This window comes from Cydia fagiglandana, chromosome 27, assembly GCF_963556715.1.
Source record: "Cydia fagiglandana chromosome 27, ilCydFagi1.1, whole genome shotgun sequence".
NCBI lineage: Eukaryota > Metazoa > Arthropoda > Insecta > Lepidoptera > Tortricidae > Cydia > Cydia fagiglandana.
The window spans coordinates 1,114,445-1,137,951 of NC_085958.1; the positions used below are offsets into that span (position 1 = coordinate 1,114,445).

General features: G+C 40.9%; 1 protein-coding gene across 1 annotated transcript in view; it reads left to right on the forward strand.

Moving 5' to 3' along the window:
- Window positions 1-1,158: 1,158 nt before the first annotated feature.
- Window positions 1,159-23,507, forward strand: part of LOC134677788 (uncharacterized) — an 87,264-nt gene continuing 64,915 nt past the window's right edge. The window contains exons 1-12 of the mRNA XM_063536215.1: window positions 1,159-1,313; window positions 2,401-2,523; window positions 8,919-9,045; window positions 10,562-10,699; window positions 11,117-11,213; window positions 11,863-12,012; window positions 12,959-13,100; window positions 13,776-13,946; window positions 15,560-15,692; window positions 16,870-16,995; window positions 19,775-19,876; window positions 21,513-21,640. Of these exons, the coding sequence (XP_063392285.1) occupies window positions 1,159-1,313; window positions 2,401-2,523; window positions 8,919-9,045; window positions 10,562-10,699; window positions 11,117-11,213; window positions 11,863-12,012; window positions 12,959-13,100; window positions 13,776-13,946; window positions 15,560-15,692; window positions 16,870-16,995; window positions 19,775-19,876; window positions 21,513-21,640 (1,592 nt within the window). The remainder of the gene's footprint in view (window positions 1,314-2,400; window positions 2,524-8,918; window positions 9,046-10,561; window positions 10,700-11,116; window positions 11,214-11,862; window positions 12,013-12,958; window positions 13,101-13,775; window positions 13,947-15,559; window positions 15,693-16,869; window positions 16,996-19,774; window positions 19,877-21,512; window positions 21,641-23,507) is intronic.

Below are 23,507 nucleotides of genomic sequence, written 5' to 3' on the forward strand. Positions count from 1 at the left end.
CTGTCAGTAAAAAAAAACTATACTCATCCCTGTCTTTTGGATGTAACTAAATGGACTAGCGTAAGACAAAGACAGTATGACTCTCTATCTATGTTTACTTGAAACGACAGCCCCTGGCCAAACTATAAATAGTCAAGTAAATCTTGTCAGTAGAAAAAGGCGCGAAATTCAATTTTTTTATGAGACGATATCCCTACGCGCCTACATTTTTCAAATTGGGCGCCTTCTTCTACTAACAAAATCTGCTTGACCAACTATATAAAAACTTTTTTGAACCAATGCGTTTTTTTTTTCAATGTTATGACATTGTTTCAATGCGAAACAAAAGGGCATCACGACGTTAATAAATACAAAAATCTATGGCTGCGTTTGTCAAATGTGTTGTTTTTAATTGAATAAAATTAAAATAAAACGTAAAAAAAAATTGAAAAACTAATGTGTACCTACATGTGTAAGTATTATTATAATTTTTATAGAGGTAAGGCATAGCCACAGCGTAATGTTATTACGTTCGAATAACCACCAGGGTAAAAAGGGAAATACCTACCTTACAAACAAGAGTAGCTACTTTAAGGGGTATCCAGACGGGACTGATGAAATCAGTCGATTTGTTCAGGAAAATCATCTAGCGTCCACACGTACACAAATTAAATCACCAATTTGCATTCTACTATGAAAATTGGCATTTTTGTGTCTGCACCTGCTGATGTGATCGGGGAATCAAATCAAATTGGTATTTGCGTCCGCACGGCCCTTTTCGATCGGAGAATTTCATCAGATTGGCGAAAAATTGTCTCGTCTGGATACAGCTTTACTCTCAAGTATAAGATGTAGTACCTAGGTAAGGAAGTCGGTACTATGACTACTGTGTGTAGTATTATATATTATCTATCTATTGATTTCTGACGATAATGCTGCCGGATTTCTGATGATAATTTGATAGCGAGGCCCCTTAAATTAAGACCTTTAAACTTTTGACACCATTTTATTTTTTCATTCTAACTATTTGGGTAAAAATAGTAAAAATATTGTAGATGTAGATCCTATGGATATTTGGCTTTGTAATACATACTTTAAAATTTTCATTCCAGTAAACAATACTGACTTACCGTCATTCCGGAAAATAGTACTGGTTCAATTTTCAAAAACTAAGTAGAAATGCCTCCCAAGACTAAAATGCCTCAAGACAATAAAACGCCTCAAGACACTAAAACGCCTCAAGAAACTAAAACGGCTCAAGACAGTAAAACGGCTCAAGACAGTAAAAATGCTCATGACACTAAAATGCATAATGACATTAAAGAAAATAAAAAGTGAGTATTCCGTACAGGGCTATAACCGCGAAGTTCGCAAATTGCGGGGATTTTTCTCTGTCACTCTAATTACGCCGTCATTGGAGTAAAAGAGAAAAATCCCGCAATTTGCGAACTTCGATTTTCGCGGTCATAGCTCAGCAGGTTCCATTGTCCAAGCAGGTTTATAAATCTGACTGACAAATTGGTTTTACAAACTTTAAATGCGAAAGTGTGTCTGTCTGTTACCACTTCACGCTTAAACCGCTGAACCAATTTGGGCAAATTTTGGTATGGAGATAATTTCGACCCGAGAAAGTTTCTGCACTAGAGGATTTTGGGTTCTAAGTACGATTTTATAATTTTTTTTACGATAAGCTTTTAAAATTTGGGTATAAGTAAATGGATTTGATATACAATTTCCATTGTGATATTTGACTCCCCATTCCATAAATAACGATACTTTTGCCTAAATTGTTAATTGAAAGTTATACTTAGTCATGCTTTAAAAACAAACACATGCATTTTGCTTTCCTCGTATTTTAAACGAAAAGTAGAGTGTTTAACTCAGGTGAAAGGCATATTTTAGCCTCGGACTATTGGCGTTCTCATTGCGTTCGAGCGCCAAACTACCTCAGCAGAAATGAGTGCCTTTCATCCCTTGGTCACAGAATATAAAATAGTACTATCGTACAGAAAGGAAACTTCCTACAAAACCGAAGTTTGACAGCGGTTCAGGGTCGAATCATGCTATCCCTTTCTATTAATATATGGCACTATCCCTTTCGGCTATTTGGGGTTGTCAAAATTCAAGTGATTATCTTAGGGCCACCCCACATCTGGCGTCTTTCGAGCGTCGACGTCTACAATTCTATGGCCGCTGCTCGACGCAACGTCGACGCAACTGCGCAGCGACGTCATTTTCCATAGCGCTGACCAGACGCCGACGCTCGAGGGACGCTAGATGTGGGGTGGCCCTTATCTGTGGTCGTGCATGCAAAATGAAGTCATAATTTTATTGCTCGGAGCAATGCTGAGCCGAGCGGAGCCAAGTTTGGCCGAAGTCAGGAGTTTCGCACCCCTTGGTTAACAATCTACTGTTTTTCAGTGCCGGAGATGCACCCTCGCCAGGCTCGACCGTACCACAGCACTCCAACGAGTTTGTTGAGACGGTCATGGCGAGGTCCCCGCCGCCGCCGCCGCCGAAATCACCGTCACGAGTCCTGCTTGAGTAAGCACGATCTCTCTCTCTCTTTCTTTAGCCCTTCTACCATTCGTCGAAGGGAGGAGTTTCTAAATAAATTATTTCTGTTCTATTCAAGTCTAAGTATTTCTATCATACTTACTAAGAAATGTTTCGGTATCTATAGTTCTTTTTTTTAGCATTAGAAAAAACTTGAAAGAAGGTAAGCGATCTTGACATGTCTTTTAATTGGAAAACGCTTTTTAAAAATCAATAACTATTACTTATGAAAGCAGAAGAATATAAATCATCGTATTAGATTCATAGTTGTAACATATTTGCCGTAACTTATTTTTAAAATGTGTTTTTCAATTAAAAGACACATCAAGATTGTTTACCTTATTTCTAATGCTAAAAAAACGAACTATATAGTCTGATTAGTCCGTATCTTTAGGTACCTATTTAACCCTTTACCAGGCCCCGAAGAACCAGCGTGTCTTAATACGTACTTTATATGCTGTTGCAACCGTATTGAACGCCTTGTAAAAAATGTATTTATGAAAGTCGGAGATCTTCCTCTAAACCAGAAATAAAAATGTGGGTTACGGTTATCCCATCGCCTGTCTAAGTAATGAACTGTCATACTAGATTTTGTCTTATTATATTCTTGATCAGGCCAAGGGATATATTCCACCCACATCTTATATCGGTTATAATAGTCAAGGTTTAACTCCAAATCTCCTACGAACCATTATATCAATCACTGAAAACATTATTTTATGATCTTCATTCATGGCACGCTTCAAAATCCAATAATATATCTTTAGCAGCCATTTAAATCCACTTGACCAGTGATGTTAGTGGTTTGTTTACAAATTCGAACACTTTACTGAATTTAAGAAAAACACAAGCAGATATATAGAACCATTTTTTGTTATTTTCATGATTTTAATGATTGTAAGGTAATATAATCATATATTTTGCTAAATACTCCTGCGTCCTTGTGATATGACCAGAATTAGGATGTGGGATGACTCTATCCCATTGCCTGGCTAGAATTTGCCTGTGTGGGAACTATTCTTCCCATGACCCGATTAGATTTTGGGGCTCTTTGGTTTTTGTTATTTATTTTTAAGTATACAGGCTGTATCAAAAATACGAGTAGGTACCTAATTCGTTTAAGGGCATTCTCGGTACGTATTTATTTTTTGTAAGTATAATAAAATAACACAGTCTCACACCTAGACAGGCAATGGGATAAATACTTACCTCATTACTTTTTGGTTAAAAGCAGGGCTTGTTAACGTTACCAATTCACATTATAAAGTAACGTTACTTAACGTTAAAATCATAAATATACCTTATTACCGGTAGTAAATGGTAACGATACTTGGTAACTTAACATTACTATAACGTTAGCTAGTTAACGTTAATTTTACCGGTAAATCTACTTTTTATTGCAGGGCTTCTTAACGTTACCCAATTCCCATTATAAACTAACGTTACCCAACTAACGTTAACACTATGGTTCATTAAGCTGATATTTGCTTGTAATTTCATATACAATTTTAAGGCCAGTAGACCTTATTGAGCATAAATAGGGTAGGGCTTCTGTCAAATTTAAATCAGTCAAAATACATTAAAGATAATTATGTACGTTAGTAAAACTCAACTTTAATTCTAGTAGTTAGAGTTCATAGTCTTTTGTCATTATTTTTCATGTTTATCAAATGAAAGAGGTGTATTCTACTTGTTTAAGATCTTTGTCTAATATGCATTGCGTCTCCCTCTCTCACTATGCAAAATGTGAGACGCGAATACACATTGGACCGAGATTGGACAGATTGAATACCACCCGGCTGTGTCGTAATATATGTATTTGCCAAAATAAGGAGGTTGCAAAACGTCATAATTTTGTTTGTTAAATATGATGGTATAGCTAATTCGTTACTTGGTCGGTTTATATTAGGTACAGGCGTCTTTGATATAAAATACGTCAAGATTATATAGGTTGGATAATGTCTTGATTTATTTTGTGAAATATGGAGGTGTTACTGAAATGTAATTTAGTCGGATTATATTAAATGAGACACCTGTTTATTGATGTCATTGCTTGTTTGTAAAAATGATTCCATCAAAAACATTGTAAAAAGATGCAAGTCTCACAATGCAATTCTTCTACTACAAAAAAGTTTTAGTAGTTAAACCGTATCAATAAGATATCTTTAATTTTTTCACCACACCAGCTCGGAAAGTCTTAATTTGCACTTCGAAAACTGATAGCAAAGTTGCATTTTATTCACATGTTATTTAGACTTACTAAGACTTCGATGTCCGTCCGTCCGTCCGTCTGTCACCAGGCTGTATCTCACGAACCGTGATAGCTAGACAGTTGAAATTTTCACAGATGATGTATTTCTGTTGCCGCTATAACAACAAATACTAAAAACAGAATAAAATAAAGATTTAAATGGGGCTCCCATACAACAAACGTGATTTTTGACCAAAGCTAAGCAACGTCGGGAGTGGTCAGTACTTGGATGGGTGACCGTTTTTTTTTGCATTATAGTACGGAACCCTTCGTGCGCGAGTCCGACTTGCACTTGCCCGGTTTTTTTATTTCGTACGAAGTTCATGGAAATGCACGTGTAGATTAAGATAATAATGGTTTGCGGGCGGCACATGCAATAAAATAGCCGTGGCAATTTTGACACCGGTATTTTACCCGGCATACCTTTTGTTTGAAAAAAGAAGTAGTCGTGCTGTTTTACAAACAAGAATTGGATTTTTTTAGTTATTTTGGAGGGGGCAGCTTTTGAACTCACAAGTACCCCTACCCCCTACCCCTACTTAGAACCAACAGATTCTTTCAGACGTTGATTGTCATGTGCTTGTGGCACCCACTACATCTGTTTTGAAAAAAAATTAGCTAGTGACAATAATTCTGGGTTCAAATCACGACGCTGCATAATTTTTTTATTAATTTATTTACTATATTTATTTTAGCGCAAAACTAAACAAATTTTTGTTTCCCTTTAGGAAACCCCAAAGTAATATCTAAAAAACACAAAAAAAGAAGAAATAAAGAAAAAGAAAACAAGCAAGAAAAATATTTATAGGTATGTATCTCCTAAACCGTGCGTCGTAACGCAAAAATAATAAAATGTTCGTTCCCCTGTAAGAAACCCCTACTTGGTAATAAAAAAAATAACGACAAAACTTTATAATGCTGTATCTCCTAAACCGTACGAAGTAGCCCAAAAATATTCAAATTTTCGTCACCCTTTAGAAAACCCCTAAATAATATTTAAAAATCACAAAAATAGGAAAAAAAGCAAAAAGATATGAATAGCGATGTATCTCCTAAACCGTGTGTCGTAGCGCAAAGATAATAAGATATTCGTTTCTCTGTATGAAACCCCTAATCGTAAATAAAAAAATTAACAAAAAAACTTTATAATGCTCATTTTCGTTCCCCTTTAAGACACTCGTAAGTAATATTTAAAAATCACAAAAATAGGAAATAAAAAGCAAAAAAAATATTTATAGGTCTGTATCTCTTAAACCGTACGTCGTAGCGCAAAAATAATCAAATTTTCGTTCCCTTTTCGGAAACTCCTAAGTAATATTTTAAAATCACAAAAATAGGAAAAAAAAACAAAAGCAAAAAAATATTTATAGGTCTGTATGTCCTAAACCGTGAGTCGTAGCGCAAAAATAATAAAATGTTCGTTCCCCTGTAAGAAACCTAACATAATTAATATTAAAAAAAAAAACAAAAAAGAAAAATAAAAACAAAAACATACTTTATAATGCTGTGTATCTCCTAAAATATCCTAAACCGTACGTCGTAGCGCAAAAACAACGGAAAACCCCTTTAGGAAACCCCTTAATAACATTTAAAAAACACAAGAAAAGAAAAAAACGAATAAAAAGAAGAAAAAAAATTAAAGAAAAATCTTTAAATAGGGCTGGATCTCCTAAACCGTGCGTCGTCACGCGAAAATAATAAAATTTTCGTTCCTCTTTAGAACCACACGCACTGAACATGAACAACCTATCACATTAGGACATATTATAGTAATATTTTAAGGACATCATTATTATTTCATTGCATGTTTGAGAAAAGCACTATACATGCCTAGCCGCGAAAAGATCTTACCGGCTTCGTATCACTCTCTAAAACCTATAAAACGACACCCATGATGACTTTTATGTCAAAGCACACGGCAGGCATCTTGGACTCCAAAATGGTCATTTTCGAAATCTGCACACCTGATTCAAATAAGGTGCATTTATATCTAGTAAGCCAACATCAACAACATCTATACATATTTACAGTCGAAATGTACTTTTGATAGTAGTAGTACGAAATGTAATCTGAAAGAAATCAATTAATACATTCCTGTAGTGAGGAATCGACATTGATTCCAATTAGTAGTAATTGTAATATTAGAAAAGATGATTCCTGATTCAAGTGATCAGATTACAAAGTAATTTCGAGTAATCGTAGAATCAGGAATCAATTACGAAATGCCCATCTCTGCTTGAGCTTGAGAGTGAATGAATATTCGCTCGATTGTCAACGATGATGACATCTATCAGTTAATCAAACGGGTAATAAGCAGCTGTTAACGTTACCAACTAACGTTAAAAATGGTGTATCGATACCTTTGACTTAACGTTAGCTCAAATTGACAGCTGCTAACGTTACCATTTTATTACCGGTAAAGAGTAGTATAACTAACGGTACCTGGTCTAACGTTAGTTACAACTTAACGTTAAATCTGTCACCTCGTGGTAACGATACCAACTTTTTAACGGTATTTAAAGCCCTGGTTAAAAGCAACACAATTATTCAATTTTATGATACTATCTACAAGAAGAAATTCTTCAGGGAAAGCCTTTAAAAGGAGATTTTATAGCTAGGTACATGAATTCGCTCTAGGTTGAACACAAAAACTGTTTTATTACTTACGTGAGTTTTTATGACATGACAAGACAATTTACCGGGCCATGGGAAAAATAGCTCCCACACAGTTAAACTCTAATAAGGCCATGGGATAATGTCAACCCACATCCTAATTCTGGTCATACACAATAATGCATGAATATTTAGCAATGTTTACGATTACATTTGCTTTCAACACTCAAAATCTACAAAATATCAAAAAATTGTTCGATCTATGTACTTCTGTTGCATGGAAATTATGGAAAGTGTTCGAATTTCTCCGTAGTTTGCTGAAATTAGCGTTCAAGTGAATTGAAATGGCTGCCAAAGATATATTACGCAATTTAGAAGCGTGTTGTGAATGAAGATCATAAAATAATATTTTCAGGGATTGACAAAATATTTTGTAGGTGGTTTGGAGTTAAAACCTGACTACGGTAACCGATATAAGATGTGGGTGGAATATTTCCCTTGGCCTGGTAAAGGGTTAAATAAAAGTACACAAAATCTACCCTCAAATGGCTCCTTAAGTCAGTTGAGGGTAGATGAAAACATTACATGATCAAATAATGTGGATTACAGTTAGGTCGTCCAGTGACAGATCCAGGCGGTTTTATATTGTGTTGCACGATATGGCTGGTGTTCGCTAGGCAGATCATGAAATGCCGGCGTTTCATGATCTGTCTAGGAATATCACCCCTTGAGGTTTGCACGATATGGCTGGTGTTCGCTAGGCATATTTTATTATTATTATTTATTTATTTTCAATCATGTTCGGCTTACAGCGGAAACCAAACGCCAGAACATGGAAAAAACATGTCAATTGAAAAACATACAGATTAATATTTTACAAATACACAAGACAAGTAAAAGGACACAGACAAGTAAACAAAAAAGAAACAATTCATAATCATCAACCAACCGCTTTAGTCTACGGACGTCCGATAAAAACAATTAAATATTGAGATATTTTTGAGTACAAAGCACCCAAGTTATCATTAAAAAGGTCAGCATCTTGGACCGAGCCAACTATACCGTTTAGAAGTGTGAGAGCTCTCGACGTGGGCGCTCGGCGCGCGTACTGCGTGCGCGTCGCGGGGACTGCGAACAACGCATGCCTGCGTCGAGCGCCCGCGCGCACATAGTCGTTGGGGACGAACAGCCGTATACTCGAGAGCACACAAGGATTATCCACTTTACCCCGGAAAAGCAAAATATAGTGGATCGCGAGAAGTATTTTCCTCCGGAACTCCAACGTCTCCAAATATCACGAAATGCCGGCGTTTCATGATATGCCTAGGAATATCATACCCTACTTATTTGATATGCCTAAACGTCGCTAGGCAAATCGTCAAACGTTGAGCTTTGAACGATATGGCTGGTCGTTAGTCAGATCACGAAATGGCGGCGTTTCATGATATGCCTAGGAATATCTCGATATGTCCGATTTTACGATCTGCCGCCGACATATATTTTATTGGGTTGATGACAGGCAACAATTGCGGCGCGCCGAAGAGCGAAGGGTACGTTTCAAGCCGCGGTGGCCGGAGATAAAGAAGCCACCGCTAATCTGCAAGCCGTGGAAGCCACCCGGGCCTCCGACACGAGAGCCACCACTGGTTAGTACAAACACCAACACTCTTAACTAGGGTTACCAGATACAAATTACGAATTTCCTGACAAAATTCCTGATTTCCGAATATTTTTCTCATATTTTTGATGACGGGGGGGGGGGGGGGGTCTAGCTAGGGATGGGATGGCCACTATAGTTACGATTTCTAAAACATCAATAAGTTGAGTGGATCTCATTTATTATTTTTTTTACAATGTTTTTGGATTACTTTAAGTAAATAAAAAGGCACTTTATAAAAAATTCTATCAATTCAAAAAATTCCTCACATTTTCGTGTTCTGTCCCCATTCTGACAAAAGGCCGAAATTCCTGACATGTCAGGAAAAATCCTGCTATCTGTGGTAACCCACTGTCCATCGGTGGACAGGGCCGTCTTAAACTATGCTGGGGCCAATGGGCACATAAGAATTTGCGGCCCTTTGGGAAAGTAAAGAAAGCGAATTAAACTAAGGTTTTTCTACTATGATCTTCTATTTATTATGAGTTATCAAATATACCTACTGTTACTGTCTGTCCTGTAATGTATGGATCAGAATGCTGGGCGACGAAAGTAGTCGATGAAAGAAGAGTGCACGCAGCGGAAATGAGAATGCTGAGATGCATGTGTGGAGTGACGAGAAAGGATCGGATTAAGAATGAGTATTGAGGAAGTTTGAAAGTAGCTCCAGTAACGGAGAAAATGAGGAGTTAACTAGGTTAGCGTAGTATGGGACTATGGACATGTAATGAGGAGAGATGAATGCCATATAGGCAAAAGAATGTTAGGGATGAATGTTGATGGACGGAGAGCGGATGGTAGACCCAAAACACGGTGGATGGATTGTGTGAAAGAGGATATGAGAAAGAAAGGAGTGAGTGCTGAGGACACGAAAGACGGAGGAGAATGGAAGAGAAAAACATGTTGTGCCGACCCCGCATAACGTGGTATACTCGTAAGGGCAGAGGAAAGAAGAGAAAAAGTTCTCACCCTCACCTCACCTAAGTTGACCGTGATGTATATGTCGTCGGGTGAGAAGCAAAAGTCACCAACTAACATTGTTGAAATTGGACAATAAACCGTGTTACAAGTGTAATAAAGTGCATTGTTTACTTTAATTTTTTGATAGTACTTAGTGACTTTTGCTTGTCACCTGACGATGTATTGACTAATGTTACATATAAATTCCATATTAGCAAATCGTTTTGACCCCTATTCTGATATTGACCCCTATATTGATGACTGACTGACTTATAACTTATGTACGAAATATCATTTGATATTTAATTTACTATAGTCGCTTTTCGGTGAAGGAAAACATCGTGAGGAAACCGGACTAATCCCAATAAGGCCTAGTTTCCCCTCTGGGTTGGAAGGTCAGACGGCAGTCGCTTTCGGAAAAACTAATGCCTACGTCAAATCATGGGATTAGTTGTCAAGCGGACCCCAGGCTCCCATGAGCCGTGGCAGAATGCCGGGATAACGCGAAGAGGAGGAGTTTTGACCCCTATTCCCTATTGTTGTAGAAACTCGAGTTGCCCGCGTTGAAGCTGCGCCGCTGGGTGCCGCCGTACCGGCGCAGGCGCCGCCGCCGCCCGCGCATGCTGCGCATCCCGCCAGAAGAGATCAATAAAGAGTTGTATGAGTGCGCCAAACTTAAGAAGGTATTTCTATCGTCATACCAAATATCATGGTTGTCCGATTTGACATAGCATGAACGCACGAGACCTGACCATAACGGATATGATGGTCGTTCTTGTCTACGTGACAGCGTGATTAAAGTTTAAACGGTGTCCGTCATTTTCTATCCCACGGTGTTAAAAAGTGACAGTTACTCGTATTTTATCACGTGGATAAAGCTACCCATTACGCTGCCACTGGCTGCTGGTACTGATAGTTCCACTACTTGACGTTAGATGTGGACTCCGAAATAACCCTTGTTTTGGTAACTGATGTATGGAGTTACTTTCTATGATGCCGGTGCTCAAAAGACACTTAGTATTGAGTGTCTCTTAATGTTACAATCCGTTATGCCTGTTTCATATCTGTTTCTGAGTTTGTAACCGTCTCGTGTGTCCCAGATTTGGCACAACTTCAGCCAAGTGGACCGCAACAAGATGATGCTACGTGGCAAGTTGGCCTGCAACTCCCAGCGGTACCGGTGCGGCATCGGGAGTGGTGAGTTTCACCAAAAAGAATAGATAGTATAGAGGGGTCCTGTCATTGTAAATTTTGTAGTCACAGTAAATTTACTGCCATCTATCGACACACGACTAAAACTCAAAATGGAAACGTATAAAATTATCAATAAAATGTATATATTATGGATAAATGATTTTATTATTTTTATATAATTTTGATCCATGTTCATTCACTGATATCTATGTGTTAAAATTGTTAAATATGAAACGGTGTCGTCACGCCATCTAGCCGAAGATAGGCTAAAGGTGTGTGCGCCATCTATTCGAGAATGACTTAATTTTTCTTGAATTCCGAGGCACGTTTTTTCCTTAGACTTTATTCGTCTTATACGAAGTTACATTATGTCTTTGGTTTCACCTAAGAGGATTTGAAGTAGAGAGTTACTGTCATGGTAAATCATTTAGCTACAGTTCATTTACTGCCATCTTTCGACAGAAGATTAAACCTGTTTGAACGCCATTTGACTTTGATCCTTATTATTTACCTGATATGTGTTAACTTTTTAAATATTAATATGTGTCGTGATGTGCAGATTTCTGAATTTTATATGAAACTAGTGTTAAAAACTTTTTTCACAAAATACCTAAGTTTAAAAAAAATTTTAAACCCATATTGATTCATACAGGTACCCAAACAGCGTGCATAGCGTTCGTAGCGCGCGCCCTACTAAACGATAAGGCAGCATCAGAACTTACTCGACGAGATGTGGACGAAGTCATCGACACGGGGGACAAATTCTACCACCAGTGCATGCTGGCCTTGAAGTGCTACAAAGGTAAGTTTAATATAACAACTAAAAAAAAAACAGGAGGGGCTTAAAAACAGAGATATGCAGGCTATGACAATACAAAATCAACTGAAACATTAGATCCAGGGAGACATACATTGTATTTTGATATACAGTCAGATCAACATAGCGTGCATAGCGTGCCTAGCGTGCATAGCGTGCTTAGCGTGCATAGCGTGCATAGCGTTCCTAGCGCGCGCCCTACTGAACGATAAGGCAGCTTCAGAACTTACTCGATGAGATGTGGATGAGGTTATCGATACGGGGGATAAGTTCTACCACCAGTGCATGCTCACCTTGAAGTGCTATAAGGGTAATTGACGACCGGAACGCAGCTATACCATTAGGGCTACCAGACGTCAGGGTTTTTTAATATTTGTCAGGAATGCGACCATGTCCTGGAATCCCCCCCCCCCTTCAAGAATCAGGATTTTTTGACGTATTGCTGCGCCCCCCTGTTGGTAGTTACTTACTTGGTCACCGCGAAAATCGAAGTTCGCTAAATGCGGCCATCTTTCACTGTCACTCTAATTACGCCTTCATAGGAGTAAAAGACAAAAATCCCCGCATTTTGCGAATTTCGGTTCGTACAGGACCTCAGTTATATAAACTTCCAAGGACATCTATGATTCAGTTTAAACCTCCTAAATTTAGATGGAGTTTACACCGACTTAAATTGGAAATGCCAGGCGTGGCTCACTCCGCGATTTCATCGCGTCTCTACAAGTACATGCGGCCCACACCAATTTTGGTGTCTAGCAGTAGTAGTTGCCTCGCACCGCTACAGAATAGGCGCCTCGCGCTTGCGCCACCTTGCGGTTATATCTGTCGTAATAGACACGTTTTGATAGAAAGCGAACCATCTTGTACCTAGTAATATATCTATTCTGTGGAAATGTCTGAATTTTGTAAACATTTTAAAAACCTATTTTAGGCAAGCGTGAGTTGGAGTTAAAGCAGCTCCTCACCTCCTTCTACTTCAAAGACCACAAGTACACCGTCAAGATTGACGAGAAGGACCGAGGTGTTCTGGCCAAGCATCCGGACAACGTACATTCACCGCCTGATCTCATGGGGTTAGTTTTAGTCATACATACATAGTTAGAATTTTTTAAGCAAGCGTGCGTCCCCTGCGCGCCGCTTTGACTCGTGCCCAAAAAACCGCTCCTCCACGCGAGCCAAGCCACGAGCCCACCGCTTGACACTCGCGACTCGTGGCGCGGCTCGGTTCGCGGCTCGGCTCGCGGCTCGGGTCATGGCTCACACTCGAGTGAAAACAGCGGCTTACATAATATTACCTAGGTACTCCATTGTAGTTGCATCTCTATAAGCCAACTAAGGGTCTCCCCAAATATATCGATGCGCATTCGGCAAAAGCCGATAGGAAAAAGCTTTATGTCCACGCAATAAGAGCGAAGAAGCTGACGACGCGTCGGCCGGCGCCGGCCTCTTATTGCGCGGACATAAAGCTTTTTCCGATCGGCTTTTGCCGAATGCGCGTCGATATATTTGGGGAGACCCTTATTCAATTCAGATTTGAAAATAAGGTATTTATAGCCGGTCAAACAACTCTGTCAGTACCTAGTAAAAGGAACGAATTCATATTTTCTACGGGACGATAACCCTTATATATAATAAAATATAACCCTGCCGCTATTTTCTACTGACGGAAATCGCTTGAGAAGACTATAAGTAGGTTACCGAGTTCTCCGTCACATGTTTCTTTTCCTACAATTCTTACTTATTTTCAGGCTAATGGAAAAGCGCGCCGGCACCAACTACATGTCCATCCTTACCGTCGGCGACCGCAATTTCCTGATCTGGGGGCACCCCCCACCCCCTGAATCTGGCTCGCAGGTCAAGACTGTCTGCTACGTCTTTGACCCACACATGCAGAACGAGATTGGACAGCCGAATAAACTGTACGTCTCCTTCTAAACATGTCTCTCTCACTCTAACTACATGTCTGTCCTGACGGCCAGCAACCGCCATTTCCTGATCTGGGAGCAGCCCCCACCGTCTGAATCTGGCTCGTAGTCGAAGACTGCTATAGCTTCGACCCACACATGCAGAACGAGAGGACAGCCGCATAGATTGTACGTCTCATTCTAAACATGTCTCTCTCACTCTAACTACTATGTCTGTCCTGACGGCCAGCGGCCGCCATTTACTGATCTGGGGGCACCTCCCACCAGCCGAATCTGGCTCGCAGGTCAAGACTGTCTGCTACCAGTGCTACCTCTTCGACCCACACATGCAGAACGAGATTGGATAGCCGCGTAGATTGTATGTCTCATTCTAAACATGTCTCTCTCACTCTAACTACTATGTCTATCCTGACGGTCAGCGACCGCCATTTCCTGATCTGGGGGGCATCCGCCCACCCCTGTATCTTGCTCGCAGAGCAAAACTGTCGGCAATATATTCGACCCACACATGCAAAGCGAGAAGCGACCCACACAGCTGCATAAACTGTGAGATTTCACTGCTAAAGATACACAGATACAAGAAACAGCTAAAGATGAAACAAAGGAATTCCAAGATGGCGCTTGCTTATCCACTATCTATAGTTTCAAGCACCCATGGCAGTGGAGGCGTAGAGACCTATTCGTGGGAGTGAAGCAGCACGACAAAGTGTGGCTGAAAAACTAGAGACATAAGGCACAGGCATCATCGGGCTGGTAGCCTGGTCTCAAATCCAGAGGCTCATCAAATTCACACAGGCGATATAAGCGGCATGAAGTGCCGTGCAGCGATAGCCTTGTATAGCCATAGGCGGAAATGCATTCGCCTTTTGAACCGCTCTTGATACAGGGTTGCAACAATCATCCGTCAGGGATTCAGTGGCCATTGATGATGGTACGATTCATACGATGGCTTCATAAGATCCATCATTCATACAGGGTGTTACTGACCATCGGGCTTTAAATTCAGGGCTCGATTCTACTCGCTAAACTGAGCTACTTTTACTATGGCACCAACCCCGAATTTTTTTTACGTTTTCATAGATTTTGTCTGATCAGATGTCGACGTTTTCTATGGAAAAACCAAAAATTTTTCTCCGATTTTAGGGTTGGTCCCATAGTACAAGTAGTTCAGTTTAGCGAGTAAAATCAAGTCCTGGAATTAAAGCCCCAATGGTCGGACACATACTGTATATAATTAGGTACCATTTAAGAGCGGTGGTGGCCGAGTGGATATGACGCCCGGCTTTCAATCTGGAGGTCGCGTGTTCAAATCCTGGCTCGTACCAATGAGTTTTTCGGAACTTATGTACGAAATGTCATTTGATATTTACCACTAGCTTTTCGGTGAAGGAAAACATCGTGAGGAAACCTGCATACATCTGCGAAGAAATTCAAAGGAGTCCCCAATCTGCATTGGGCTAGCGTGGGGACTATAGCCCAAACCCTCTCGTGCTTAAGAGGAGGCCTGTGCCCAGCAGTGGGACGTATATAGGCTGAATTATTATTTTATTATTAGGTACCATTTTCGTGGTAAAATAGCAATGGCGTCACCGTGTTATTTGTTGCAGGTATGGTGGCGCCGCGTTCATTCGTTACGCCGGCGTTACTTCCTTCGTACTGGACTTCGTGGCCAACTATGGGGGGCTGGACGCCAGCAAACGGGAGTGCCCCATGCCGCCAATTATCATCACTGATATCGAGGTAAGTTTCATGTATTGAATACTATTGATAATAGGCAGCGCCGTCTTAAACTATGCTGGGGCCCCAGGGCACCTAAGAATTTGGGGCCCTTTTGGAAAGTAGAGAAAGCGAATTAAAATAACATTTTTCTACAATGATGCTCTATTTATTATGGGATGGGTAATCAAATACATATACTGTTACTGTCTGTCCTTCGGGGCCCCCTGAGTATGGGGGCCCTGGACAGGAGCCCCGTGTGCCCTTATTGTAAAGACGAGGAGTTATAGTAGATACACTCATCATTAATCTTCCTCGCGTTATCACGGCTCATGGGAGTCTGGGCGGACCCCAGGACGCGGACGCGGAAAAAAATTTGGATGTTTCATACATTTTGCTGGTCTGATGTTGAACATTCCTATGGGAGAGTCAATTTATTTTCGCGATTTTGGGGTCCCATAGTAAAAGTTGCTTAGTATGACCTAACCATTTGATTTGAGTAATTGCTTTTCGTCCAGTTACATACTACATGAATTACTGTCACATAATAAATAATAGTACTAGGTACAGAAGACACTCTCTAACAAAACGCGTCTGTTCCGATCAGGACAGATATGGCCGCTAGGTGGCGACAGCGCCACGCGCGGCTTATGGCTAGCCACCAAAATTCGTGTGGAACGGATGTACTTGTAGCTACCTGTAGCAAAGCGACGAAATCGCGGAGTGAGCCACGCCTGCCCATAGTAAAAGTTGCTTAGAATGACCTAAACATTAACGGGATTGAGTAATTGCTTTTGGTTCAGTTACATGTTACATACTGTATACCATAGTCTAATAAAACATGGTCTTCTCTTCCCAGACTGACACAAGCCTACGTCACAATAACATGGCCGCTATATATAGCGCTATCGCATATTATCAGATAGCGCTGTCGCATGATGACGTAGGCTTGTGTCAGTCACGTGACCACGAAAAGACGGGAAGAGAGTACCAGGCGGAATATAATATAATGAACTTTAACAGTGACAGAGTGATCTAATCACTGACAACTGTTTTCACACGTCTGCCTAGACTGAATGTATCATGGGACGCAATGCTTGTAATTTAAGATCTTATATTACCATATGTTCATTGTGAATAAACGATTTCATTCATTCATTCATTCATTCATTATTATACCATGCTGTATACATTGTTGCAGGTGCTAGCCCGTGAGCCTCTGATCCGTCAGCCGCGATACGAGCTGGATTTGAAGGCGCTACCCGCCCATTGCGAGTCTGAATGGATCAGCTTGCATAACAACACACTCATCGAAAAGAAACAAGGGGTATGTTGTTACTTCATTTGTGCCATTTGCTGGCGCACGGAGAATTTACCCGCTAATAAAAAACAAAAGTATCGGTGAAATAGAGTAGGTATACTAGCCCCGATGCAAATGATTTCGTCTAGTTCCGCGCAACAATTTTGTTTATTTTAATAAATTTTACACATGAACATATAATGACCCAGTAATGGGAACCATATAATAGCAATGTTTAATGTAGTTTATTTTGATCGTATAATAAAATTGCATGAGACTCTTATTGCTGAAAAAAAGGACTTTTCAAAAACGTTGTCCAAATCATATTGTCCTCTCCTACAGCACTGCTGCATGCATGGGCTCGAAACAAAATTGTCAGTACATTGGCAGAGCCCTATTGCTTTCCCTGGTAATAGCCCTTTTCACAGATGTTGTAATCCCACCCGTCAAAAAAAAAAGACATTTTTTTTTTCTTTCAGTACAAACGGTATTTCTTGTATTTGGATTTAGTTATTGCAGAGTATTACCATATAAAATTAAATTACATTAGTATAAGCATTAAATATTAGCAATTTTTAAACAAAAACATTATTTTTGAACAAACGCGAGAACCTCAAAAAATGGGGTCACCTGACGAAAACATATGCATCGGGGCTCGTACTATTAATAAAGACATGAGGACTCCTCGTCCTCTTAGAATAAAATATAATATAAAATTGTAACATTATATGAAACACAAAATACTAACATCTTCAACTCGTCACTTGTGACATGACACCTTCAGCTTACAGATCTTTTTAGGGTTCCGTACCCAAAGGGTAAAACGGGACCCTATTACTAAGACTTCGCTGTCCGTCCGTCTGTCCGTCTGTTTGTCACCAGGCTGTATCTCACGAACCGTGATAGCTAGACATTTGAAATTTTCACAGATGATGCATTTCTGTTGCCGCTATAACAACAAATACTAAAAACAGAATAAAATAAATATTTAAATGGGGCTCCCATACAACAAACGTGATTTTTGACCAAAGTTAAGCAACGTCGGGAGTGGTCAGTACTTGGATGGGTGACCGTTTTTTTTTTTTTTGCTTTTTTTTTGTTTTTTTTTGCATTATGGTACGGAACCCTTCGTGCGCGAGTCCGACTCGCACTTGCCCGGGTTCTTAGACACAAGTTAGCTGACACAATCCTGCGGGAACTGAAAAGCCCGCTCCACACTCGTGCGCGAATCGCGGCGCGAAGCCGCGAACGCGAGTCTGGAGTCGATTTCGCATATCAGCGAACTAGACTCCACACTCGCGTTCGCGGCTTCGCCCGCGATTCACGCGCATAGTCTGGAGGGGGCTAAAGATGTAAACACTATCAGGCAATAAACGATTTCTGATTCGGATTGTGACATTTTCTACCAAAACCAAATTGTCAATAAGTCGTCATTTTCACATAGCTTCAATTTGAAATCAACATTATCGACAACCGACAATTTAGCTATTTCGGGGTTGGTCCCATCCCATCTTCGAGCAACACCGGCTTCCGACACGTCGGAAGGGAGGGGCCCAAGCGATATCTCACCGTACAAATCTTTCTGCCATTTTTCGCGGGGGGAAGGTGCACACAGTCGCACTTCTCACACACTTACATACAAAATCTAATCAGAGGCCCTACCGCGAACCACGTTCGACGTGTTGCCTCTCTATGGCACTTGTAAATTCATACGTAAGTGTGGCAGGGAGGCAACACGTCAAACGTGGTTCGCGGTAGGCCCTCTGTAATGACGACACAAATACATAGAAAATGACACACGTCAAAGACAAATCTTGCAAACCTCGTTCTCTTTTTGTGTACGGACGAGTGACTAGTGTCACAACACGCACACTAACACATTTTCGTTGAAGTATGTCATTGTATTCTGAGAGATGAGAAGTCGGATTTGTCGCTCGACCGATCCGCAATTTGTACTGAGCGAGCAAAATCGATAAATCCAACAATTACTTGAGACTAAAATATAATAATTGTATTTAAATGTAATTAAACGTATGATATGTAAAAAAAATATTACATGTGAAATGTAACACTTTCTTTTTGTAAATTTGATGTCCCCGACCTCTTTTTATAGCAAAAAACCGAGCAAACAGGCATTTTTGTGCAGCAGTGTTCACGCGCGCGTCTGGACTCGGTCTAGTGAAAAATCCAAGTGCAACTAGTTTTATTACCCGCGGTAGATTAGATTGACGCGCTAATCTTGTACCTCGGCAGAGGGGAAATAGTGCGAATGCCGCCTCCGTCCGTGTTGCTCGAAGCATCCCATAGTAAAAGTTGCTCAGTATAATCCCTAAACCTCCCTGGCAACGGGAACGCACTTATTTTTTGGCCACCCTGTAGGTATACTGTAAAATCAATAGATATAGGTATGATAGGTTCATTAGGTGCTTCAGATGCCCGAATGGCAAACTCTCCAGAAATAGGAGCCCCGCGTAGCGGGACTCCGTTGACTCAGGGAATGAGACAATGATTTTCACGATTCACGGTATGCCTAGGAATTTCAGCATCTTTTTTTTTACGGAGAGGGGATGCGTTTAAGCATGGTGTGTGGGACTCGCCGCTCCTTGTTCCTCTCGTGGTGAGAGGGGGGGAGAATTCGACCCTACCCACTAACCCCACTCCGGCGTTTCACCCTCTTTGCCGTTCGTGAGAGGGCACTGGGATCGATGACATTCCACCACGGGAGAATTTCAGGATCTGCCTGATTTTACGATCGGCCGCCGACATGCAGGTGTTATTTTATTAATTGTTCATGAATTGTCCGCAGGGACAGTATCCACTGGAATCCCTGAGCGCAGTTTCGCTGGCGACGTCGCGCACCATCTCGCGTCGGAAGCTTCGAGAGTTCTATCAGAAGGTGCCCAAAGAGGTGAGGCTACTATGATGATGATGATGATGATGATGATGATGATGTGCTCCTAGTCGTATCCGTCAACGGCGATACCAGGACAAATCAGTATCAAGGCGTATCCAGTATTAGTAAATTTTTCACCAATCTGATTCAATTGCCCGATCGAATCAGGAGGTGCGGACGCAAATACCAATTTGGCTCGCCGAATTCAACCGCCGATAATGACCGATATTACCGATAAAATGAGGCGCGGACCGCGGACGCAAGAATACCAATTTGTGAGGCCATTGTTTTCGTTCTGGGGCATTTTTTCAATTTAGAGGGCTCTAATATCACCATCTTAAATTGGACATTGACGCCAACTTCATTTCTGATCAAATCGGTATCGTCTTGGGTCGTCCCATTCGTTTTTCGTCAAGTTCTTAAATTAGTCCTATTCTGCTTTCGTCACTCATTCTACATTCGTCACAATCGTTGGTGGCTTTCAAAGTAGAATGAGTGACAAAAGCAGAATAGGACTAATTTAAGAACTTGACGAAAAACGAATGGGACGACCCAAGACGATACCATCAAATCGACCGATTTGATCAGTCCCGTCTGGATACCACTTCAGGTATTCAGTAAAGCCTGACGTGCATGGGCTGGAACGTGACTTGCAAAACCAAGTTTGTTTTAATCTTCCGGCCACAAGACATGCAGTAAAGCTCGCCATTTAAGTAGTAAGTGTATGTGTAGAGCGGGGGTCTCCAAACCCCGGCCCGCGGGCCAAATCCAGCCCGCGACGCGTTCGTATCCGGCCCGCCGACACCAGGCTGTATCTCACGAACCGTGATAGCTAGACAGTTGAAATTTTCACAGATGATGTATTTCTGTTGCCGCTATAACAACAAATACTAAAAACAGAATAAAATAAAGATTTAAGTGGGGCTCCCATATAACAAACGTGATTTTTGACCAGAGTTAAGCAACGTCGGGCGGGGTCAGTACTTGGATGGGTGACCGTTTTTTTTTTGCCGTTTTTTGCATTATGGTACGGAACCCTTCGTGCGCGAGTCCGACTCGCACTTGCCCGGTTTTTAGAGCCCAACGAGGACGCGGAGTGTTTGGGTCGGCGGTCCAATATATTTCATTCTTTTCCTATTTTCTCGACTCTCGAAAAGACCCGCATACTCAGTTTCTTCGGTCACGTCTCGAGACGAAAGAATTACTCTATAGAGCGTCTAGTGTTGCAGGGTAGGGCAAACGGAACAAGACCGCGTAAAAGGCCACTTATATAATGAAATGATCAAATTAAATCTGCCATGAAAAGACCCCTGAACGCGTTTGCCAAAATGACACCCATTACATCCAACCACGGAAAATGACAGAAATCGTACGGCAAGCAAAATCTGTGCCTGAGCGGCTACCGCGAAAACCGAAATTTGCTAATTACGGGGATCTTTCTCTTTTACTCCAATGAAGGCGTAATTAGAGTGACAAAGAAAAATCCCCGCAATTTGCGAACTTCGATTTTCTCGGTTATAGCCCTGATGTCAGCAGTTGACCACGACACTCTGCAAAGAGTATAACCACTAAGAAGAAGAGTATATTCCTATATTTGAAAATACCTAACTTTTTGTTAAGAAACATGTTCCGAATCCTAATGTTGTTCCAGCCGGTGCCAACATTGCCAATGGCGCCTGAGAAGGGCCCCGTTATGCCCACCAGGGACGAGATCATGGGGTTCCGTGGGGAGGACTTTTTTCTGTACTGCCCGAAGGGAGAGGCGCACATGTTTGGCAGGTAATGTAGACAAACTGATGCACTGTGTAACGACACTACACTTGTATAGTTAGACATAGGATGTTTCTGTTTTTCGAGGAGTTTTTCCATATTTCATTTATTGCATAGTCATGAACATAAATGTAATTTTTTGGTGCTGTAGAATCGAAAACTTTGGGAGGAGTACATAGTCCTGAATGCATGTGGCACGAGCATGCTTCTCACGTGATCAGTTGAATGATCTATGACCTCTGGATCCTGGCAAAAACCTTGATATCAAGCGCAATTATTTACTAGGTACTTTTGGCTGGCGCGATCACCCAAAATGAGTCTTGGCCTCCAAGAGCACGCCATTTTGCTCAGTCCAGAGCGGTATCCCGCCAGCTTTCGCTGACGTCGAGCTCACGGAGATGTGGCTCCACTCTATCTGCCCAACGGTATTTAGGAGGACAGGACGGCGTCCAGTTGGTCGACCCAAGTAGGCCCTTTTGGCTGCCCGATCTTCATCCTTTCGAGGTGGCCAAGCCAGCGAAGGCGTTGCGCTTTGGTCTCATCTATTATATTCGGCACTTATTTACCGTCTTCCCCATCCCAACTACGCAGTCTATCGCGCGTCTAGAGGGCGTACTCTGGAGTACCAAATGGCCGTAGACCGTCTAGACGCCTTAGGTACCGCTGGAGAGACGAAGTGCAGAAAGACCTTAGCGAACTCGGCACCGTTGACTGGACAGAAACGGTATAGTCTTGGGTCGTCCCATTCGTTTTTCGTCAAGTTCTTAAATTAGTCCTATTCTGCGTTCGTCACTCATTCTACATTGAAAGCCACCGACGATTGTAACGAATGTAGAATGAGTGACGAAAGCAGAATAGGACTAAGGGTCTAGCCGTGTTTGTATGGAGCATCGGCCCCAGAAGCCAAATTGATTGCCGTTTTGCCAATTTATTAGGCCAGATGTAAGATGCTATTTCACCAAAAAAATAACCCTAAAATGCTGCAGGTTTTTGAGAAAATTAAAAAAAAGGAAATTTGGTTTTCATTTTTTTTTATCTAAACTACCGAACCGATTTTTTTGTAACTTATACACATTATGTAAGTAATCTAGATAAATTATTAAAAAAAAAATGGAGTTTCAAATATCCTTATAACTAGTAATATTTTCACTTTTAATTTTTCAAAAATTTTTTTTTTATATTTCCGAAATAGGGACACCCACCAATTTTGGGTATTATATGTACAAATTAATGTTCTATAACATATATTTTTTTCAAAAATATTCATTTGGCTCAACAGGGTAAAAATACCGTATGTATGTATGTAATGTATGAACAGACACAACCGGGAGAACTCCCGGTCCCATATCGACCACCGCGCCGCTCTGTACGAATTTGAATTTCGAACGTAACAAATTGCTAAAATGGACTATATTATTATTGGCTGTATGCGGCTTGCTTGTCGTCGCGTCACGAAATTAAAAAATAAAAAGTCGGGAAACGCGGCTCACTAAAAAGTTCCGTTTTAATATGAGCTGCGTTAATATTGATCTTGCAATGGAAAAAAAGGAGATTATACACAAAATATTTTCAAAATCTCCACGATCGTTACATTACTAAAGTCGCACCAAACAAAGTCTGCAGCGTATTTGATAGCTCACGCAGTGTAAGTGTTAAGTATACGTCATAATTTCATAGAAGTTTGACGTTTAAAATGACACTTGCACTGCGTGGGCTATCAACATCGCTGCAGACTTTTTACGGTCTAACTATACGTTCTTAGCAATATCTGCAAACGGCTTCGAGAATATGCGATTGATTATGTAGAAAAAACCCAACTAGCAAAAAAGTCTCAGATTGCGCACTTTATAAGAGTAGTGAGCTTATAGCGCTCTTA